The 24466-nt window shown below is 37.7% G+C and overlaps 1 protein-coding gene across 1 annotated transcript in view; it reads right to left on the bottom strand.

Moving 5' to 3' along the window:
- Positions 1 to 24466, bottom strand: part of MAP3K5 (mitogen-activated protein kinase kinase kinase 5) — a 196219-nt gene that overhangs the window by 110191 nt on the left and 61562 nt on the right. The window contains exons 3-7 of the mRNA XM_008574575.1: positions 12536 to 12559; positions 6988 to 7181; positions 6079 to 6247; positions 4823 to 4929; positions 2363 to 2533 (exon numbers count right to left, since the gene is read on the bottom strand). Coding sequence (XP_008572797.1) covers positions 2363 to 2533; positions 4823 to 4929; positions 6079 to 6247; positions 6988 to 7181; positions 12536 to 12559 — 665 coding nt within the window. The remainder of the gene's footprint in view (positions 1 to 2362; positions 2534 to 4822; positions 4930 to 6078; positions 6248 to 6987; positions 7182 to 12535; positions 12560 to 24466) is intronic.

The raw sequence follows: 24466 nt of genomic DNA, 5'->3' as shown, positions 1-24466 counted from the left end.
TTTTTTTTTTTTTTTTTTTTTTTTTTTTTTCCTTTTTTTGTCTTTTTTTGTGTCCGGCAACGGATCGCAACCCTCAGTGTCGCGCCCGTACTGGACCAGGACCGGAAACGGGATCGCAACCCTCGGTGTTGCTCCCATACCTCGCTCAGCCAGTGAGCGGGAACCGGTCTGTATGTGGGATCCGAACCCTCGGCGGGAGCGCCACCACGCTCCCAAGCGGCGCACTGTAGCAGTGTGCCACCGGGCTGGCCCGAATTTGAATGATTTCTAATAGGCTGCTTTCAAGTTTATTAATCTTTTCTTGTGTTATGTCCTATCTGCTGTTAGTCCCATCTGATAACATTTTGACCTCACATATTGTATTTTTCAGTTCTAAAATTTCCATATGGTTCTTTTTCAGTTTCCTTATATCTCCTATAATTCCATATGTTTCCACCCACTATATTAATCTTTTCAAGTAGATCCTTTAATATATTTATCATTGTTATTTTTGTGTCTTTGATAATTCTAAGATATATGCTGTCTATGGGTCTATTTCTATATAACTGATTTTTTTCTTAATTATGGATCATACATTCCTATTTCTTCACATCTTTAGTAGTTTTTTTTCGTATACTAGAAATTTTGCATAGTGTGTTATAGAGAGTTTGGATTCTGTTTTCCTCCCCTTGAGAGTACTGAGTTTTATTATAATGGAAAAATAAATGACTGCTAGTTCACCTTGATCATGTGGAGACTTGGTTTAAGTTTTTATTAGGGTGACTCTTTTGGATTTGCTCTTAATTTTCGTGCACTCCCTTAGTCCTAGGATTTAGTTTTTATTACCAAGACTTGGCCCTTTTGGAATATCAGTGGAAAGTTCAAACTATCTACCAAGTCCCTCTAACTTGGTGAAGTTCAAACTCCAAGCTTTGTTTCCCCTGCAGTGAGCAGCTGCTGAAATCTCTGTTCAGCTTTTTCCTGCTTTTATTCTTTACCCCAGGCTTCTTTGAGTTTTACACTGCGCACGCACGCTTCAGAGGTTAGCCAGTAATTGAAGGGGAGTTAATACCCAGACTTGGGGGTTCCTTCCTCTGTGGCTTCTTCATTTAGGGGATTATGCTTCTCAATTTCCAGGCACTCTGACAGCCTCCAACTGACTCCTCGGGCCAAAGAGACTGATTTTCTGCTTGAGTTCTATCTGCCCTCCGCTCTGCAGACCAGGGAGTGCCCCAAGGGAAAAGCTATGTACATGTGGATTTTATCCAATGTGCTGCCCTTTGTCTGAGGATCAAAAACTCTCCAGTTTCTGACTACTATTAGTCACTCTTCAGTGCTTTCTAACTGATTTTAAAAAGTGTTTTTCCAACATTTATAATTGCTATTGGCAGGAAGATCAGTGCAATAGAACCTATTCTACCATTTCCAAAAGCCAGAACCTTAACAAGCAGAAGCAAATTTTAATGTAGTCCATTTTCCCAATCTTTTCTTTTATGGTATATGGTATTTTTAAGCCTTGTTTAAGTCATCTTTTCCTATCCCAAAGTCAAAAATTCGCTTGCATATTTTATTCTAAAAGTATTTTTTCTAAAGTTTTTTTCATATTTTGGTCTTTAATTCACTTGGATTTCATTTTTTGTGCGTGGTTTAAAATAGGGATCCAATTTTATTTGATTTTTCCAAGCAGACAAATTTTCCCAGTACCATTACCACAGAGTCCATTCTTTCCTCTCTGGCTCATGAAGTCTACTCTGTCATGAATCTGTTCTCATCTACAAGTATATCTCAGTCTTTTCCAGGCTCTCTCTTCTATTCTGATGTTTTATTTGTCTATGCCGACTACAGTATCTTAATTACTTCAGCTTTTCTGTAAGCCTTGTTATTCGGTACAGCAAATTCCTCCACTTTGTTCTTCAAAATTGCTTTATCGCTCCTTGGACCTTTATTCTTTCAAATAAATTTTGGATTCGGTTTGCCAAATCACATGAAAAGCCTTGCTGGGGACAATAAACATCTTTAAAATATCAAACCTTCTCATCTACAAACTTGGTATATTTTTCCATTGAGTCAGGTCTTCTTTAATGTCTTTCTATAAATTTTTATAATTTTTTCCACAAATTTATATTTTGTTATTTATATTATATATCTCAAGTATCTTCTTAAAATAATATTTTCTTAAATTACCTTTCATACAACTTATCCCAATTTACTCTGTCATGTTAAATTAATTTCACCAAATTTTTTACTACAGTTGCAAAATCTAAGATTTAGTTTATAATACCCAATCTAATGGATAATAATATTTTAACACTTTCATTTCTAAACAATTTTTTATGTCATGGATTAATCAAGTGAGTAGCTTACTTATATCCTATATACTTACCAAGAAGCTCCGTGATCTCTACTTTCAGTGTCTGTAAAATTAGAGTCCAAAAACATATCTTTGTAGATTCGACCTACTAGGCAATATAGATCTGAAGCAACTTGACCTTCACTTTGTACCATGGGGATCATAATATCAAGAGCTTTTGCTCTGTCTCCAGGGAGATTTCTCCTAAGATAGAAAACATTGTTGTTTCAATATAGATTACAGAAGCCAATTTGTAGGCCAATTTGCTTTCAAAAACTCTATGTAACATATTAACTCACATTAGTGAAGTTTGGCAGGATAAAAACAATTAGATATTAAGAGTCATCTTTAAACCTCTGTCCTAAACCTAATCTTTTTTTTTTTTTTTTTTTTTTTTTATCCTATTGCATGTCTATTTGCGTCTAACAAGGATCTCTTTGGGGTTGTTTTTCTGATAATGGTGATGGATTTGTACTTACCCATCCACAGTCCTTCCAGTTTTCCTGCAGTCTATATGCAGGTTCAAGTTGGTGGAGTGAGAGTAGGAGTGCAGTCTGTGGCCTCGAATAAAGCAGGTCAGTTATTCCAAAGAGGAACAAAACCCTGACCTTAGGTTTCAATAAGCTTTTGCTCCAAAACACTGAGCAAACTAATTCATAGGCAATACCAAAAACCAAATCTAATCCAAGAATTGCCTAATTTCTACATATGACTAATTATTATCTAACGAAACTACTTTATGTAGCTCATTTTAAATATCAAGTATGTGTAGACAGTTCTCAAAACCAGACAAAAATTCTCTAAGAATTATCATTTCTTGGACTTTGAAAACATTATGCTAAATGAAAGAAGCACAAAAGACCATTTACTATGTGATTCCATTTATATGAAACATCCAGAACAGGCAAATCTATAGAGACAAAAAGTAAATTAGTGTTTGCCTAGGGCTGAGAGGATTGGGGGGTGACTGCTAATGGGTAGGGAGGTTCTTTATGGGGTGATGAAAATGTTCTAAAATTTATTGTGTTGATAGTCACACAACTCTGTTAACACATTTAAAATCATTGAGTTGTACACTTTAAATGGGTAAGTTGTATGGTGTATGAGTTATATTTCAATAAAGTCATTATTAAAAAAGTAATCATTTCTACTCTCAACTACTACTTCAAATCTTCTGTCCATGTAACTCCTTTTTTAGCCTTTATACTAAATACCTTGAGTTTAGAATACTGCTTCATACAAATATGCTTATCATTTTCATCATGCTATTTTAGGAAAGAGATGAAATATAAAGGAAAATTATAAGATGCTCTTATAGACTTTCACTTTTCATTTCAAAATGTAACATATTCCATTCTACCTTTCAAAAAGGATTTATTTGAAAACCAGTTGGAGCAGGTAATCTCTGGCGGTCTCATCTAAGTCTGTCAAATCTAGAGAAAAAGATGTTTAATACATTGGAAGGCAAAAGGTACTTTCATTAGACATCTATTGATAAACTTAGCAAGTTCCACAGTTTGGGTGGATAAAAAAGGAAAGAAACGATCTCTGGGTGGATTGCATGCTGACTTTTTTCTTTGAGATAGAGACAGGAGAGCTTAGTGACAGAGCACAGACCCCAGCATCAGCGGATCTGGGCTGGAGACCCGGTTTTATGGCGTGCTAACTATGAGCCTGGAGGAGCGGTTACTCAATCTTTCCAAGCTTCATTTGCCCCAGCTGTGAAATAAGGACAATGAAGGCTTACATGACACATGCATGGCAAGTGCTCAGTAAAGGTGATGTCCCCACTCTTTTGGCTTTTTGTCATTCTCTTCAGCTGTGGTAATTACATACATAGGCAATTCTGTTACCACAGACAAAAACAGCAGTACAACTAGTTAAGCTTTGGACAGTTCGGTGCCCTAGTCCCCTACATGGTGACTCTGGTCAGGAAGTGGCACTAAAGTGACAGAAAGCACAGAGGCAAGACTGGAAATGACAGTGTCAGTCCTAATCCTAGCAGATTCATGGGCACATAATCTAAAATGTGACCAACAGAGTTCTGATAATGATTAGGTGTGTTCAGAGCAATCCCAGTAAAAATATTCTCTGATTAGGAATATTTTCATTTAGACATACTACCTTATTTTACTTTAGTTAATTTTTGTGTGAATAACCATTTGGTGTTGAATGTATTTGCTTAAAGATAACATCATATTGATATAACTTAAAAAATATAAATAGCAAATACAAACTTTGACAGAGAAATAAAGGAATTGTAGGAATGTAAATGTCAGGTCCTAATAGTGTGAGACTTTTTTACTGACCAAAAAAATCAGAAAGAAAAGAGAATGCATGCTTCCTATATTTTATGTAGTTGAGGTAGATGTGTTAATATTAATTTGTAATAGTGAGTTAGGGCAATACTACAGTAAACACATACCCTGTAAAGAATCTGCAGGTTAGATAATAATATGTATTGCGTTGCAGAAGGGAACTTTTTCATCTCACCTGTTCAGTGCAAATGCATAATGAAACTTCACATGGTGATGGGAGGCCAAATCAAAGGTTGGCAGCTTTTCTAAAGTCTCTACCAACTTCACAATAGAATCATAGTCCTTTCAAACAAAAAGAGAATAGCATTGAATTAACCCATTAGCAGAAAGTTCAGACAATGAAATGTCTTTTGACAACCAGTATCTGAATCTGAGAAGGGCATGAAAAAGAGGTTAGAATCTATGGAAGACTTTGAAGAACCTAGAAGAAACCGTTGTCTTTCTTACAAGAGGTTTGGATTATACAGATAAAATCATTGGAAATATAGACTTACCATGTTTGACAAAAACCAAAACCAAAAAACACCTAGAATGATAATGCTCTACTGTCTAAATGTGGGTGGTTTATCTCTCCGTAGAGCCAGATTTCTGGTATGCAGTGTTCTAACAATTACTTTTAGGGAAATAAAAAATTTCAAGGACAAGGAGCAATTGATTGAACTTCTATTGTAAGTAGCAAAAGGTTTCATTTCACGTGAGGAAGCTACTCTAGCCATGGGACTCTAAGGGCCACAACCCTCCACAGATGTGAGTCTCTATTCATATGAAGCTTTATATGGATCTGAAGGTCTGGGAGTGAGAATAAAAAACCAGAAGTCATTTAAATTTCACTATAAAAACTTAATAGCAATCCCTACCTCAGAGAGGACTTTATTCTACTTATTATGTTTAAAAAATTTTAAGACATATCAATAAAAATGATACAGCAGATTAGTGTGTCTTGCACTACATATATTTTAAAAGTTATTTTTACAATTAATCAATTACATATTTCTTCCTTCTGGCTAGTTAGATGCAGCACTATCAATTTCAAAAAAATACAATTTCCAGAAGTAAAAGATATGTCCAGAGAGCTCTAAAAATTTCTGCCATCTGCCAAAACAAAGCTTTCATGTACTGACTGACAGGTGTGCCTGAGGCTAACAGAGTAAAACAGACTATCCGTGGGTTAGCTATACGAGCAGATTTTTTTGTTCTTTTGGAGGGAAACATCAGATCTTTACCATATGTCTTTCACAATCATTGATGGTTAACTCATATGAGGCTTTTTCATGCATCATAAAATCATAGGATGGAAAGCTTAGGGGAGCCAATAAAAAATTACATGTAGTAACATGAATGACTTATTTGCTAAATGAGATTAGATGTTAACATTCCCTTATTCCTCTAACATGCTATATGACAAAGATTTCCCTTTAATCATCTTCTCACCTGGATATCTCTGTAGGAAAGTAACAGATTTATGACAATATCCGCTGTCAAGACTTCAATATTATCTACTCGCTGCCGAATTCTTGCCAATTCAGCTGCCAATTCTTTACCAGTGTATAAATTACGAGCTTTCCTGATATCATTGAGTATAGATTCCCGGAAATACTGGCTGGTGAAAAAAATACACATTTCGAAGAATTAACATCAGAAAAATTTCAATGAAAAACAATAATTTTATAAGAAAATGAATGAGATTTGCAGCATTAGTAGCTTTCAATTCATTAAGACACACAGAATGAAATTAAGAAATTTGGGAGTCCAATTATTTCTTTTAATACTCTGCCTCATTTCAAAAAGAATAAAAGGTAAATGTATTCCATGTTAATGAATTTTCCTGCAATATATCATATATCATTATACTAAGTAAATTTGATGGGCCTATGATTTGAACATAATATACTCCTTACTTTCTCAGTGCCATCATTTATTAACATAAATGATTGTTTATTAACATAAGTGATTGTTCTTTACATTATATTTATAATGATGTTCTCTGCAATTTTTGCAGTTTTTGCCCTTATAACTAAAAGTCTCTAGATGTTAATTCTGTTAATGTTTCTGTACTTGCTTTGTATATACTTTTAGCTCTACTGATACTATAAAGCAGTTAGTAATTTTTTTTTTTTTTTGCTGATATTAAGTTGTTCTGTGAATAGAGTGAATGAAATGCACTCTGTGGAATCTTTTTCTTTCTTTCTTTTTTTTTTTTTAACCTATTTAGAGGATATATACATGTTTTTCTGGTTCTTAGCTGTATACTGACATCTAAGGAACATCTGATAGATGCACAAATAGAGGAACTAGAATAACACTTCCTTGTCCCCACCAAATGGCATTATTAAACTTCACCTGGAACTTGCTTGTGCCACCTTCAGAAGTTGAATGAAACGATCCACAAGAGGTAAGCAGATGGGTCCAAGAAGTAGCTCAAAATTCGGTTGCATGAGCTCTGTCAACCCCTTCATGAAGCTGCTGTCACAGCAATAAACCTTGTTATGTGGCGTTATCATGTAAGGAACAAAGGTGTAGTTCCCAGTGCACATCTGTGGAGAGAGGAGGCACAGGGAGGTGGCGAGCTGGCCTCAGGTTGCCACACAGGCAGAACCCCAGGTCTACTTCAGGGACTCATTTTAAATAACAATTCTGAATGCAAAGGGAAATAGAAAAATCTCATTTCTTATTTATGACTTATGAAAATGGAAATTTCCTGCAATTTCTTTAATTGCTTACTTCAGATAATTAGGACTTACAGATGACACACACACACACACACAAAAAAAAGAGTGGAACAGTTCCTATTGATCAACTAAATTAAATATTTATTCACCATCATTCAAGGCTGAGGCACTATGATTTACGCTAGGAAAAACAGAGTAGTTCAAAGCATGGCCTTGAGCCTTCAGTTAACTTAAAATGTAGTCAGAGAGACACGGCACACATACGTGACAACACTGAGAGCAAACAGCTAAAGGGCCCCCCACATGAGGGGCGGTGCTGCGCTCAATGCCCCACCACGCTGCCCCACCAGGATGGCTCCACTAGTCTCCCGGGTACTAAAACTAGAGACCCAGGAGCCATCCATTTCTTTCTCCTCCCATATTCTATCAAAGTCCTATCTGTTCTGCCTCCAAAATCTCTCTCTTATTTGTTCATTTCCTTCCATCTTCTCTGTCGGCACCTTAGTCCACACACCAACAACCCTTGCCTGAGCCACTGTCGTTGGTCTTAACTGGCCTCCCTGCTTCCACTCTTGCTCTCTAATCTGTCATCTACCAGCCGTCAGAGTGGTGTTTCAACACCCTCCATCAGATCACTGCCCGCAGCACTTCAAGCCCCGTCACCTGCTCCTGGGATGAAGACAAAACGCTGCAAAGTCGTCTCCAAGGGCTTGACTATCCAGACCCTGCCTCTCTCTAACCTCAGCCCATGCACTCTCCCCTCACTCACTACGACCAAGGCTCACAGACGTTCTGTCAGTTCCCAGATGCTGCCAAGATGGTACGTTAGTGCCAACAAGAGCGGAGCTGGGAAGAAGGAAGGGGCAATTGGACTGGACACCCCTGAGTAAGCAAATCTGACCAGAGCTCAGGGAACTGAATGCAAAGCTAACAATGTTAAACTATGTATTCTGGACAATGGGGATCATAGAAGGATCTAGAGCAGAAAAGAAAACACAATCAAAGCTGTGCACTTGGGCAATGTGGGCAGATATCAGGATGGACTGAAAGAGAGTGAAACAAGATTTGAGGAAATTAGGCAGGAAGTTACCAAGCATGACTAGATCAGCTGCAGTGGTGATGGAGAACGGATGCATGTGGCCCATGTTAAAAAGGAAGGATCAACTGGACCTGGTGGTAACTGGTTACACATATTGAGAAAGGGGAGGAAGGAGTCAAAGTCTTAAATGGGGCTACCTGTAAAGACTGGAATCATTAACAGAAAGCATGAACCAGACTAAGTTATTTATGAACATATTACACTTTGAGACATTTATAAATCAGGTAACAAATCACAAACAGAATCTGACTTCCAGTTAAAATGTGAGAAGAACTTCAAAAGGTTGAGATTTGATTTTTGGGTGGGAGAGGCTGAAATGTTCACTTTTAGAGAGGTTGGTATTTAAGGGGAGCAGGACACCTAATGTGAAAATGCCCAAGAGAGGGTTGAAAATATGTGATTAGCTCATAAAAGTGTTTTGAGCCAAAATAAAGACCTGGGAATAATTTGAGATGGTTGAATTGAAGGAAATGGGAGGGACCTCTAAGAGAAAAACCACAGACAAAGAAACACGCAGAGGGCTGAGAACTAGAATGACAGTCGTGGAAAGCCCTATTTATCACTGTTCCAGGGAGCACGAGGCGTCCAGGTTATCGGTTCCTGGCCATATCATCATATGGAGACCAACATAGCACTGCTCTTACCCTTCGCACTGAACTAATCAGAGCAAACATTTATCCACTACTTGCATGTGCCAAGGTATGAATGGTAATAAGTTCACCACAAGCCACTGAAGAAGGTGCAATTGTCACTATTTCATAGGTGAGGAGACAGGTAAGGCTTAGAGAGGACACAGTTTGTCTGTGATGTGTTTGGGACTCCAGCCCAGGCACTCTCTTTAGAAGGCATGTCATTACTGCCAGGGAGTTACCCACCCTTCTAGATGGCCTTTGCAGACTGACACACCTACTCTCCAGCCTTCTGTCACTTTCCAGGGGCAGCCCACATAAGCCAAGTGACTGCTCACAGCAAACAGATGAGAAGTGCCAAATGCCCTCAGAGCCAGGCTTAGCTATTTACGAACATGTTATGCTCGAAGGCACTTGCCTGTCAGGTAACGAAGCAGAAACGAAGTCTGACTTCCAGTTAAAGTATGAGAAGAACTTCAACAGGTTGAGATTTTTAAATCAAGGACATTAAATTATTCCTTTCTCAAGTTCTCCTTCATGGAATAATAATGGGTAGACTAATCAGGAAGAGTTTGATAAACAAACACCTCCTGCTTCTAAAACGTTACCAAGATCCCGCAGCATGTCCATGCAATTGAATCCTGTTACCCAAACCACTGCCTATCCAGGAAAGAAAGGCAAGGATATCAAACAGGTTGCTTTCCAAAGCTTCTAGAGCTTAACCTATGAGTGAGTTATAAAAGAACAACAGAATCAACTACCCTTGTTTTAGATAAGAGTCATAACTCAAAATTACAAAAGAAAATGCTCTGAATCAGAAAGTTGAAAAACAAGAACAACTAGATGAAAAGCCAATAAACCAGAAAAGTGATATCAGAGTTTTAAAATATTATTCTGCTGCTGCATGATAAACTTTTGTATCCTCAGAAGCCTTCATACCATGTGTATTTGTGTCTAAGACATACAAATACATTATTACTGAAATACTGGGTACTGGGGAATAATGCATCTGTCTGAAACTAATTCTGGGAGAAAATGCCTATTGGAGGTCTGAGTAAAGGGAGAAAAATGAAAGCCAGGCAAACAGCAGAGAAAAGCAGTTCCTGAAACAAACCCCGTGGATAAGGCTTCGGACTCCTTGTTGAAAATACCCCAGCACGCTAAGGGTTTTCCCAAGTTCCTGGCCTCACTGCACTCTTTGGAATTTCTTCCCTATGTTCTCACTGCACTTGTTGGAGTTTCTTCCCTATGTTCCTGAGGTGACAATTTTTTTTCTCAATTTCCCATTGTCAATGTCAGACAAAAAAGGAGAGGGTGATAAGCCGCAGGAGGCACAAGAATGCAACGGGGCCTGAGCTACGAGACCGCCCAGCGAGTATGCAGTGGGGAAAGTGCATGGGGTGGGAGAGTGGCATTGTGTGTTTTAAAAAGACACCAACTGCTGAGAACAGTGCTTTTTCAAAATGATGAAAACTAACAATATGGGAACATTTATTTCCCAAGTTGGCTCACATGTAACTTAGAAATGTTACTGCGATTTTGTTTCCCGTTGCCACTGAACCCATTACTTGAAATAGCTGATAAAGTAAAGAAAAACAGCCACTGTGTGATCAAGAACAGACACCTCAAGTACAACAACTGCCTTTTATTAATAAGGTACTAATAACTAAAATATTTAAACCTGCTTCTTGCAAGAGAATTACCACAGTTCCTTACATTTCAAAACACTATGGTGTGGTCATAAAATAACATCTCTGATCTTTGTGGCATTTGCTTTTGTTTGTGGCTATAAAATCCCACCAGCCAAATCTCATCTTATTCTAACTAGTTATCTTCACTATCTAAAATATATATAGTGCCAATTCTGTTTTTCAATTTTCAAAAACTACATAGAGGTAAAGCAAAAGTGCATGTAGAAAATGAATCAAGCTTCTGGAAAGAAAAGCTCTTAGTATTCAAACATATTGAAATATGTGCTCAAAAATATTCAGATTTTTATGTATAAGGACACAGCAGCTTTCTCAGGTCAATGGGTAACATGCTTAGGAGGTGCAATATTCGGTCCTTTTATCAATCTGCTTCTCCAGATGTCCAAACTGGGCTGGGCATGATTGGCTCTTTCCTGCCATTCAGGTCTCAGGCTATGCTACCTCCTCTGAAGTACCTTGACATTAAAGCTGCCCACTCTATAACACATCACCTTACATTAATTTCCTAATTTGTTAATTTGATTGTTTGTTTACTGACCTCCCCCAACTAGACTCTGCCCCTACTCGTTTGGTGTCCCATGGAACAGTTGTGAATATGGTGGTTTCCACTCTCAACCTCCATAGCAAGTCCCCTTCAGCACCAAGTCCAAAGCCTGGCACAAGTACATGTTCAATAGATATTTGTTTAATAATACTTGCTACACTGAACTGAAGCAGGGGCATTCATTATTCATTTCTTGTTGAGATGTGAAGGATAAAGGTTTACAATGGCAACATTATTTACCTTGTAATGAGTCTCTGTACTCGTGAAATTTTAAGTTTTAAAATTCCGCATCTAAGGAAAAACTACCAATTTTACTGTTAATCTTATCATCTTAAATTGAATCACATGCAGTCTTTACGTTGTATGAGTATATTATTTTCATTTCAAATTGCAGAAGTACATTCTTTATGGTTTTTAAATATTGGCAACCATCCAAAATCAAATATACAACCATTGGCTTAACAAGGCTGTTTCCACTATGTATTACAATTTTTCCTCATGCAGCATTTTTTTTTCCTTTTTGTCTTTTTTCGTGACCGGCAATGGATCGCAACCCTCAGTGTCGTGCCCGTACCGAACCAGGACCAGCAACGGGATCGCAACCCTCGGTGTTGCGCCCGCACCTCGCTCAGCCAGTGAGCGGCCGGTCTGTATGTGGGATCCGAACCCTCAGCGGGAGCGCTGCTGTGCTCCCAAGTGGTGCACTGTAGCAGTGCGCCACCGGGCCGGCCCCTCATGCAGCATTTTTTAAATTTAAAATTTATTTTTCTCACTCTTTCATGTTTGTTTAATTCTGTGTGGAGAGTAGAAATTCTGTAGTATGATCTCAAAGGCAAACTATAATATTTAGGGACTTAATCTCTCGAAATAGAATATAGAAGATAGATACATACATATACATACACACGTGTGTGTATATCTGTGTGTATACAGTATATATGCTGTTTTAGTGCCACTCGTAATTCTACAACATTGGATATACTATGATATACTATGAAAATTTTTTCTAAAACATAATTACATTTAGAAAAAGCCAGGTAATAGTATCATCTCCCATTATTATAAAAATAATTTCACTACAATGGAATATTTAGATAAGATAACCATATATGTCAGAAACTCTAAAGAGGGATAACAGTGATAGAAATTAATAATTTGTGCAGATTTTAAAAAATCATCAAGATTAGTTAATGAAAAAGAGATTTTTAAAATTCTGAAAGGTTAAGTAAAATACTCACATTATTCTTCTGGCAAATGATTTCCTGAAAAACAAGAAAAATGTACAGCAGAAGTCAATACAAAAATCAATGAATTCAATTATCTTTATTAAACTATTCTATGTGAGAAAATCTGCATTAACAATTATATCAGCAGTTAGAAATTTCAGGAAGAGTAGAGTAAGTTACTGCATCTGAGAAGTTTACAATCTGCTGGAGAAGTCAGGAGAACACGAAAGGATTGTCTATGGTTTAAGGAAAACAGCACAAACATGTCAAATCACCAAACTAAATAACCTAAAAATCATTTCTGCAGAATAAGTATGCACGTAATTACCTGATCAGTCCCGACTGCTTTGGGAAAATGTTAAAATGAGTTTGCTTTCCCCAAGCAAAACCTCACTCCCAGTAGGGAACAAGCAGTATGCTACATCTTGGGCAGCTGGAAATAAAGTGTATTGGCTACTGGCAAATCCACACACAGATAATGAGAATATCTGACAATAAATAGTCATAAATATAATTTATGTATTTTTCAATAAGAAGTGGGATGAGATAATACACCATGTGGGCAGTGTCCTTATCTTCCAGGCTGTGAGGAATGAGTGAGACAATGCAAATAACATAGTTCTACAGTGTCTGGTGCATGGAAAGCTCTCCATAAAAGCTAGCTATCATTGCTATTATTCCTAGACATTAAAATCACTACAGCCACTGGGGAGAAAATCTAGAAAAGCCTGTAGAATAAAGGCTTCATTGAGGTTGGGAATCATGATTTAGAAAAGTGAAAATGAGACAGCGTTTTGGAAAAGATGGCATGCATGTTGCCATGGAAACAGGAAACATAAGGCATTTGTGGAGCCTCAGGGGTGAGTCCATCTGGTTAAGGAGGGGAGCCAGATCTGGTGAGGTAAGAAAGCAGAGATGCAAGGCCCAACTGACCCACCATCTTCCCTTGGCCCGGGAGCAGGACGCTCAATCAACAGAGGTGCAAAGAGGAACTAGCAAGGGCTCTGGCTTACAGCAGTGCATAAGATTTTTGAACGTTTAAAAATAGCAGATGAGAAAACAAAACTTGATGGAGGAAGAAATTATGCTGGGTAGTTCTGAGACCCAAAAAGATGTATATGAAATACATAAAGATATCCTCCAATGCCTCACAATCTTGCTGATAAAAAAAAAAAAAGGACAGATGCACATTTTTTTTTTTTACTGACTGGTAACGGGATCGCAACCCTCGGTGACGCGCCCGTACCGGGGACCAGCAACGGGATCGCAACCCTCAGTGTTGCGCCCACACCACGCTCAGCCAGTGAGCGGAAGCCAGTCTCCACATGGGATCCGAACCCTCAGCGGGAGCGCCGCCGCGCTCCCAAGCGGCACACTCTCCAGTGCGCCACCGGGCTGGCCCAGGACAGGTGCACATTTAAAAAGAAACACTGTAAGCCTGGATAGGCAGGCATGTATTCACCCACACAATAAAAGTACAAAGAATGATACAGACAGCAAGGGCTGTGGTCACTGTAGAGTGAGGACATCTGTGAAGATTGGCAGAGACGGTGGAGCTCAGGCTGAGCTGTGGAGGACAGACACGACTTCCAAAGGCAGGGCCGGGAGGTGGGGAGCCAGGCTCGAGATCTAGGAAAAGCTAAGGCCCATTCAACGAACAGTAGATGTTATCTTTGGGAGCTAAAGAAGACCATTCATCTGGGGACATATAGAACAGAGAATTAAAGAAGTATTTGAAAATGATCTTGAATTTAATCTTGGGCTAAAGCAGAAAGTTCATTTTGACACATTTGATAATAAGATGAGAAAGTTACTTGGGACCTTATTGTAGAAGGCTTGGAAGGCTAAAACAAAGTACTTGTTCTGTGAGCACTTAGCAGTCAACCTGTTCTTTTGTTTGTTTTTTGGCAGCTGGCCGGTATGGGAATCTGAATCATCGACACTGGTTTTATAACACCATGCTCTAACCAACTGAACTAGCCAGCCAGCACCCTCCATGTGTTTTTTAAGGTGAGTGATATGGATAAAGAAGTACCAGCACACATTCGGATGCTGTTTGTAATAACAAAGGTTGGGAACAACAGGAATGTCCATCACCTGAAACTGGCTGAATAAACTACAGTAGCTCCGTGCAGTGAAATCCAGTGCAGCCACACAAAGAATGTGCATGTCCTTGTTGTAGTGATATGGAAAGATCTCAAGATACACTGCTAAGTGAAAAAAGCAAAGTGCAGAGTAGTTTCTATCCTGTGCTCCTATGTATGTATAAAAGGGAGAAAAAGGACATTCTAATGTGTACATTAATAAAGTCTGTTTAGCAGGATATACAGAAAACTAATGACGGTGGTTGTCAAAGGAGTGAGCTGGCTGGGGAATGAAGGTGAGAGAATAACTTTCACTGTATATCCCTCTGTACTTTTAAATTTTGGTAGCAGATGAATGTATTGCCTATGAAAGACAAACAAAAGGTAAAACTTGTTAAAGTTTGAGAAATACTAATTAGATGTTGGTATTTAGTATGTTAGGGGGAAAAATCACTTAAGTAGCTATCCCAAAAGTCCAGGGACATCATAATAAGAACTTGGACAATGGTGGTGCCCACAAGAATGGAAATCAAGGGACAGAAGAGTGAAATCCCAGAGGAAGGTTGAAAGTAGCTTTTCCCATAGGTAGTTTCATAGATGGTTAATGCATCTTACACACACACACACACACACACACACACACACACACTGGCTCATGAACAAATAAGTAGAAAAATGTTGGATAACCACAAAGCTAGAACTACAGCATGCAGAATTTTCCAAACTTGATTTATGGAGCATCTCTTACAGATACTACTCTCTTTTGATAGGAATAGCCTCTCTTACCTCTAAGTAACCAGGAAACGCCCTTCCCTTCACTGTCTACCACAGAACATCCTCTGTGCAGAGCACAAGAAACTCGCTCTCCGTGAAGCTGGCCTCGACCACATTCTGTGACTCCTATCCTCCCAACAGGAGAGGACTATGTCCTTACCTGTGCCATCCTTAGCCCTCATACAGACCTGAATAACAACACTTCATATACTACACTGCACATTTTTGTCATGCTACATCATGGTGCAAAGACCATGTATTTCATTCATATTTGTATCCCCACTGATTGCCTAGTGAATTCCATGGCATAAAGTAGGTGCTCAACAAGAGCATGCACAAATGAATAAATTGGTGACTGAATAAAATACAGGACTATGAGTTAGGGTAAATACCTGTAAGTTCTGGCTCTGCTCCCAGCTAGCCATGTGTCAGCTCATGTCTCTCTGATGTAACACAATGAGAGTCGGATTGAGTGATTGCTGCTCTCTTCCCACTCTGTATTCTATTACTTGCTTTTGACTAAAGGCCTATCACAATCAGTGTTGTCCTTGTGCCACTGGAAGGAGAGACATTCCCTGCATATAGCAGCACACAAGCTACTCTACTGTTGTCTCTCTTTTGGTGCACCAGGCACAGAAATGGAAGTGACAGGGAAGGGGGCGGTGGCGAGGACTTAGTGAGCTGGAGGCTCTACGGAAAACCTCCACAGCCACTGCTGGCTTAGAGCCAATATGCTGTGTCTTCCTGAGGAAATGCTCGTTGGAGTAGTAACCCTTTTACTTGTCTGCTCTGCTTTTATTTCAGATTATGCATTCATAATATCAAATTATGAAACTATATTGAAATCATCCCTACAGCAATCTACTGAATCTTTGTTAACTATATTGCTCATGTTTTATAGAAGCCAAATGGGTAGAAATTGTTCTCTTGAAGCAGAGTTTACTCACAGTTTATGATGTAACCATAAATGAAGCATCAACTTTAAAGAAAAAAAGCTACTATTTGTGCAATTATCAGTCCAAATAAATAGCAAATAAGACCTTGGGAGGTATATAACCACTGTGGCAGAACAGGGAATATTTAATTTGTAGTAAACCCATTGAAGGGGGAAAAAGGGAACAAATTTAAGACATAACTGCTATATTTCACACCAGACCATGAACACTTCTCATCTAAAGTGTCTGTAAATAAAAAAACAAAGACAATGTAAACTCCAGTTCCGCACCTGTGAAAAGTTTCTGAGGCTGCATTACCCCCTACAACTCCACACATGTCTGAAGTCTCTAGGGGGCATATGGTCCATGCACCCCCTGGCTGTACCAGAAACATCCTTTTTTTTTTTTTTAATTTTCCAACCTAAAATTTAGGTAGTTACTGTCAGGGGAAGGAAGTGGGAATAACAGGTGTGGAGCAACCAAGTCAAATGGACTTGGCGTCGGGGGAGAGAAGCAGGATTAGGAACCAGGGTCTCAGCTTCCTGAAAGAAGAGAAAGGATCTGGCTGAGAGTTCTTGTCCAGTGAGAGAACATGGCTCCAGCTGGTGGCCTCCTGGGTCTCCACTTCTGATCCGTTTTTCTGTCCCACTGGAACTTGTCAAGTTTTCTGTTACAGATGGGAAAAAGATATTTCTTGTACTGCCCAGTTCCATCCTCTTTCAACCTAATTTCAGTTCTTCAAAGCTAAGCAAGGAACTATCTCATGGGCTATTGTGAACATCCTGGGCCTCACTGAGAAAGTGAGACTCCCCCTTATCCTTATCACACACTGCTAAAATAAAGCTCAGCAGTCTCAGTAAGAACAACACAACACAGGTGTCACAGAACCAAGACACAGAGTATTTAAAGATAGGGAACTAAGTACATTTGTGCTTACATGTTATGCTTACATAGAAGCTCAAGTTAAAGAAAAAAAACCTCTATAATCTATCAAAAACTTAGAAAATCATCTTTTTCCAGGATGTGTAATATCTGTGGACAGACTTACAGAGAAAGGTACCAGATGATACGTGAAAGAATATGGGGCTTATCCCTGCTCTGAGACTAATTAGCTGTGTGTATCACTAACGAGTCACTGTATCTGTCTGGCTTACTTCTCATCTGTAAAAAAACAAACAAAAGAAAATCTTTTATTTATCTGATCTATCCAATAGTGAGTGTCGAACTTGTCTGTCTCATTGGGTTATATGTAAAGATCAAATGAAAAAAGTTTATGAAAGCACTTGAAGTACTTTAAAGCCACATACAGCATGAGGTATTAACATCAAAGCAAACAACTCCGACTCAATTCCTACATTACCCAGATCTAGAGACATTTTGCACCTGTGTTATTTATTATCGGGGTAAGAACACATCCTTCACTTAAATCTGAGCAATTGTCAATTAAAACAATCTGTATCAAAAATCAGTTTAAATTATTCCAAAACTGGCAAGTAATCCTAAAAGAAATTCAGACTCTCTTCTTTTCTTTCTCTATTAGTTTTCTCTCATGCTTAAAGAAATATATCTTGGTGGGAGAACTCTACTGTAAGTAGATATATTTCTTTGAACTAGGCTGGAATGCTGATGAGTGACATTTTACACATATGGCATTGAACACACCTTCTTCACACAAACTTCGCTTTACACTGTTATTATTATTACAATTAACTTTCTCTTCTTTGTCACCAGCTATTTCTTTCAGCAACATCTAATTGGACCACATTATTTAAGTGCGGATATTTCTTTTTTAAAAAACTGTATTGATAAAAAAGTTTCAGGTATAATGAATTTCTGCACAGTAAATCACACTTTACACATAAATTTCAGTAATAATTTCAAGGGTATCTTCTAAAAGGACCCAACAAGGATGATGGGTTGGAGTGCTATGAAGATCAACTTCCAAAGAAAGAACCATTTACTTACAATGAACAAAAAGGCAGAGAATTCAGCAAGTCTTGCCCCACTTCTGCTGTGTGCAGAGTATTCCTTCCTGCTCTCTAAGGTATTCCAACTCATAGGCCTAGGATGAGAGTCCCTACAAATGAAGGCAATAGCTGTGGCAACCCATTATGTGATGGCATTTTCCATTCCCTGTGTCGCATAGATTTCCCTCTCCTTTTGACAAAATGGGAATAAGAGGCCAGAAATGGTGGGTGGGGAGGGAGAATGATTAAAGGAGAAATGAGGGGAAAAAAGCAAGGTCATATTTTATCTATTCTACAGACACTTCCTTAGAAGATGTAATATTGCCAACTGACATAAAAGAAAACTGGATTCTCCAGTTTTAAGCTCTTCCCATAACCTCAGGGATTCTGCAACTGAGAAGTCAACTCCTACTAAATAAATCATTCATCTAATTTGTCAATTCAAGATCTTCAGAGAATATCTTCATTAATCAGTGCTTCCTGTATTATCTGCTTCCCCCCCAAATTACCTCTTTCTTTCCCCAATTTGAGACGGAATAATCACAGCTTAGATGAAAGCAAGATCATTTCTGAAAAAAGTAAAACAAAGGAAGAAGACTGTCTCCTCTCTCAACAGAAAGAACAAAACAAAAGAAAGAAAGCTTTCCATGAAATAAATGTATGGGATGGTAATGTTGAACCTGGGAGAGTACATAGTACCACATTTTCTAAATCAACAGTTGGTTATAAAGTAGGCAAGAGACTTTCAGGAATGTTCAGAAGAAGCACGGTTAAAAGGGGCAGGGCCAATGTTTCCAGTTCACAAATTGTTAGACTACTTTATGGGATCATATTTTCAAACAACTTTTTTTCTTTTTTAACATTTTCTTTTTAACATTACTTTGTACCACTGACCGAGTTGTTACTATTTAAAGTGTTGAAAGAATCCAGTAAAAATTCATTGTTAAACTTAAAGAATCAAAAAACCTTTAGGAAAAGTAAAAATTTTAATTTCATGCACAAGCCAAGCTAAAACTAAATTCATCTTACTTATTTACCTTAAGGGAAGTCAAACTTTAAGAAAAGGAAGTAGTGGTTTAAGAACAAAAAAGAGAAATATGTTTTTATGAGTTTAAGAACACTCTGGAATCTGAGTAGATTCACCAAATACAGGTAAGGATTCAATTTGAGTTTGAGGTGTTTATAACAAAAATCCCCTTAATGTCTTCATTGATTTACTACAAACGGGTGTAATCATCAATATCCGCTCTTTCCAAGTCTATTACCATTTGATTCAAGTGGATATGAGTGAGTACCAGAAAAATAAACTTAGTGTCCAATTTGAAACACAGAAGCTCTAAAGGAGAGTGGGTCCCTCTGTACCTGCAGATAAAAGATCATGGGTCTAGATACCATGGAACAACTTGAATGAGCAACTATGGCAGTTCTCAAGGTTCATCCATTGTGTACCATGTGACAAACTTCCTTCCTCCTTCAGTGCTGTGGTTTGAATGTCCCCCAAGCTCATGTTAGAGTTTAATCCCCAATATAGCATTTGAAAGGTGGAGTTTTTGAAAGGTGACTGGACCATAAAGAGTATGCCCTAATGTATGGATTAATCCATTCATGGATTAATGGGTTAATGGATGAAGGAGTTATCATGGGAGTGGCACTAGCAGCTTAATAAGGAGAGGAAGAAGCATGTTAGCACATGCTCTTGCCCTGTTGCCATGTGGTGCCCGTGCTGCCTCAGGACTGTTCAGAAAGTCCCCACTAAGAAGAAGGCCCTCATCGGATGCTCTCCCTTGACCTTGGACTTCTCAGCCTCTAAAACTATAACAAATAAACTTCTCTTCTTTATAAATTACCCAGTTTCAGGTATCCTGTTATAAGCAACAGAAAACTGACTAGTACATTCAGGCTTAGTAATATCCCATTATACGTATATACCACATTTTGTTTATCCATTCATCGATAAATGGACACGGGTTGCTTCCACCTTTTGAATACTGTGAATAATGTTGCTATGAACATAGGTATACAAACATGTCTTCGAGATCCCTCTTACAATTAGGATTCTTTTGGGTACATATCCAGACATGGAATTGCTAGATCATATGATAATTTTATTTTTAATGTTTTTGAGGAACTGCCATAGTGTTAAAAATTGCTTATTTTTTTAAGGGCTAATTTACTGATGGTGTTACAAATTTTGGTTTGTTCACATAAGATTTCATGTTGTCAAATCCTAATCTAGAAAGTGATAGATGCATTGAGGCAGAGTAAGGGTTTCAGGCACCACATTTGTGTGTACTATCTTCAGTGAAATAGAGAAGGAGCAAGCATGTAAGATTGCTGTAAAGACTAGTCTATTAAGGAAAAACACATCTGTAAAGTAAATTTTCAGGCAGTGGTTAAAGAGAAAAATACAACTAAATTTCTTGAACAAGGAATAATCTAACATAATCATTACATTTCAACACAAGCTGAGTCATCGCTAACTGACATGCATGTCAATCTCTAGAGAAACATTTATTCTGTAATGGATAAAATAGGAATAAAGCCTATTTGAGTGTAGAAAGAGAGAAAGAACCAAACGCACCCAAGTCTTTCTAACCACAGCCAGAACATTACAGAAAAGAAACTAAAAATATCTGGGGATTCAAATGCCCAAAATGTGTGTAAGTTATTCTGATAGAAACAGAAAATAATAAAGGGTTAATCTGGAAATACTTCAAGTATATAAAATTATAAAAATTATCAAACATCCATGCATCTACCACCTACCTTAGAAATGTAACATTACAGATCTAGTTGAAGACTCCTGTGTTCCCTGCCCAATTCTACTCCACTCCTATCACCTAAAGAGGGTAATTCTTCTGAATGTTGTTTCTAATCTTCATACACACTTCTATCCTTTTAAAACACAAATGTGCATAAAAGCATTGTCTTGCATATGGTTACATTTTATATAGATGTACACATGTGATTTGTCTTCCTCCTCAGTGCTGTTTTTTTAGATATATAAATATTGAAATGTAAAGCTCTACCTGATTCATTTTAAGGGCGTTATAATATTCCATTAAATGACTACACCAGAAGGTATTTATTCATTCTCCTGTTAACAAATATTTACCACTTCCTTTAGGGGGAGAGGGTATTACAAGCATTGTTAACATAAACATTCCTGATTATGTCTCCTTATGCATGTGAGAGACTTTTTTTTACTGTACACATCTAGGGTCTGAATTGCTGAGTCTTGGTGATATGCTCATTTGTCAGCATTATGAGATATTGTCACATTGCTTTTCAAAAGGTAGTACCAATACACTCTCCCACTCTTCATAGCCTTGTCATCTGTATTATAAAAGCTTTTCATTGTTGACTATTTGAGTGTGTGCAATGATATTTCATTATTTTGTTTTGCTTTGTTTATAAGCAGCATTGTTTAAAGTGATTGGGGAATGGCCCAGAAAGAAAAGAAGGAGCTAAAGAAGGGAGTGGAGGAAAGCATCACAAGAATGGGAGTTAAGAGCTGTTGTTACAAAGGAATTTCTGGTGATAGAAGCAATGGTTCATTGGAACAACATCCTCACTCTACAAAACAGCCGTTCATTTCTCCAAACCCCTTTCTGATGTCCTATGTGTTTCACGCATCTGTACCACAGATCATCAGCTGGTGTTGTCCAGACTTTCTACCATTTACTGAGACACCCCAAGTGGAAGCCTGATCATTTCATAATGCATGAGTGAGTCAGAAAAGAACTGTCGCTAGCATTTCTTATTTTCAAGCAAATGTAAACCTTAACATAGCATCTCTCTCAATAAACATTAATAGGCGCATGAGAAGATCTCATGATATTTATTTAAAGGAATTTATGAACAATGTGCTGTTATAATGCTAAGGAAAAAAAAGAATCAACTTCCCTCTCTAGAAGTGCAAGGATGATCTTTCATCGAAAAGAAAATTTAAATATTTCATTCTCAGTACCATAAAGTAGTACTTGTGATTTAAAATGGATATAAATCTTATTGCAAGTACATGACATTCTAAATATCCTTTCAAATGACGACTTATAGATTTTAAGCACTTTTATAGTCTCCATTAATTATTTTTCAAGGAGCTTACGCTTAAAAATTTTTTTCTATGATTTCTCTTTAGAATCTGCTGCCAAAGAGAAACTGTTGTCTTTGACAAAGAGCAGTAGATGAAAATAAAACTGGTGCAGCTGTACTTCCTTTGATGGCCAAAGAATCAACCTAAGTGAAGCTAGATACTTGACGAGAATAGCATTCTAATTCTGTCCTTGCCCCTGTGAAAACAGGGAGATGCTTCATTTTTATTTTATTGGCTAATCCTTACATGATACATTATTCATAAATATCTCTTGTTCTGTCTTATTTCATTGCAGTTTTCCCTTCTGTTGGTAGATGGCAGGGATAACAGAATTACACCTATAACTAATTGCAGCAGAAACACATAAAATTTACACACACACACACACACACACACACACACACACACATACACAAACACACACCCGAATTTTTCTCAGTAGCAGAGGACCTGAGAAACTTTCAGGACTCCGAGAAAATTGTTACACTGCAAAAAATACTTCCTATCCCAGATATTTCTGTCCTCTGCAACTAGACACCATGGCCTCCCTAGTTAGGAACAGTCTAAATAAGAAAATGGCAAAACCTTAAGTTAATGGAAGGGAGAAAAGAAAAGATGGATGTTGCATGGGAGAACTCAGAAGGCAGAGTTGATGGGTTTTTCTAAATGAACATTCTTAGTGGGAATGTCTGACATACGTACTTCTAACTAGAAGAAATTGACAATAAAGCTTGGAGGTTAGAACAGGCTTTGGAGTCAGGCAGATCTGGTCCCAAATCTTCCTAGCTATATCACCTTGGGAAATGATGCGATTTGTTTGAGCCACAGTTTACAATTCTGTAAAATGGTGATAGAATATATATATATCATAGGGCTGTTTTAAGAATTAAATGTGAAAATATATGTGGGTAGAACACTTGGTACCTAGCATACAGTACGCACTCAATAACGAGCAGCTATTATGTGCAGGATAGGTGAGTATAGTTTAGATATCACTAGCCTTTTAAAAGAACTACATTATTCAAATACCAATAACACTCCTATACAAAAGCTGGCTGAAAACAATTAAGCCAGTTTATTTGTCCCATACTAATTTTGAATATTAGCTTTATCTCTTTCTTTCAAATGTAATTTTAATTCATTTAAAAAATTTCCCTAGGAAAGAATGGTCATAAAATTACTTGCCAGATACCAGTAGAGTAGAAGCAAAACTTACATAGAGTGAAAAATCTCCAACACAACACTGCCTGCTTAAAATAAACATAATACAAAGAAAAATGAAAAGGTCTAATAGTAAATAAAATAATCTTATTCCTTCGTCAACTGCCAATATACATTGTAAACGTAGCAAATCAAACTGTTAAATTAAAAACACAGTTACAGAATTTTATAATGCATTAATTAAAGAGGCAAATCTGGAGGAAAATTAAATATGGGTTTCTTAAGGATACCCTAATTAAAGATCAATTTAGGACGAATAGGGGCAAATCTCTTAGAAGTATTCCAGAGTATTCTGGAAAGGGGTATGCCTATCAATTCCCAGTCCAGTGCCCGGCATGCAGTAAATATGTTTGCTCAGTGAAACTCTGCAGGGTTTTCAGAGAAAGCCACCCATGCTTTAGATATTTAGATGAAAGCAAAATATTACTAAATTTTTTTGCATGGATTTTGGGTTAGAGATCTTCTTATCACAATTGCTAAGCCATAAGAAATATGGCTCTGGATTCTAGGGCTCCATGTCCAAAGTTGGCTTTTATTGGGGAACTGGAAGAGAGAGCTGAGAGAAAGCCGAGTGAAAGCTAGCTGGAAGTTTCACAAAGGAAATGGATGCTAGCAGGCTCAGCATGAGTTTCGCTGAACTGTGAGATGCTTTTCAAAGAACCACACAGTGTAAAAATCACTTGGCCTCACAAAAAGCATTTCAGACAACCTTTTTGGATGTTTTCATATCAGTAAGTTCCTGTTAATGAAAAGAATGTCATTGGGAATGGTTGAATTCTGTAGGCAAATACAGAAAGTTTTATTCCTTCTTTCCCATCTTAATTGAGATCATACTCCATTTAAAAATGATAGCCATTATCTGGGGT

This window comes from Galeopterus variegatus, unplaced genomic scaffold, assembly GCF_000696425.1.
Source record: "Galeopterus variegatus unplaced genomic scaffold, G_variegatus-3.0.2 Scaffold4, whole genome shotgun sequence".
NCBI lineage: Eukaryota > Metazoa > Chordata > Mammalia > Dermoptera > Cynocephalidae > Galeopterus > Galeopterus variegatus.
The sequence above is the reverse complement of the archived record's forward strand: the minus strand, read 5'-3'. Positions and strand labels throughout refer to the sequence as shown.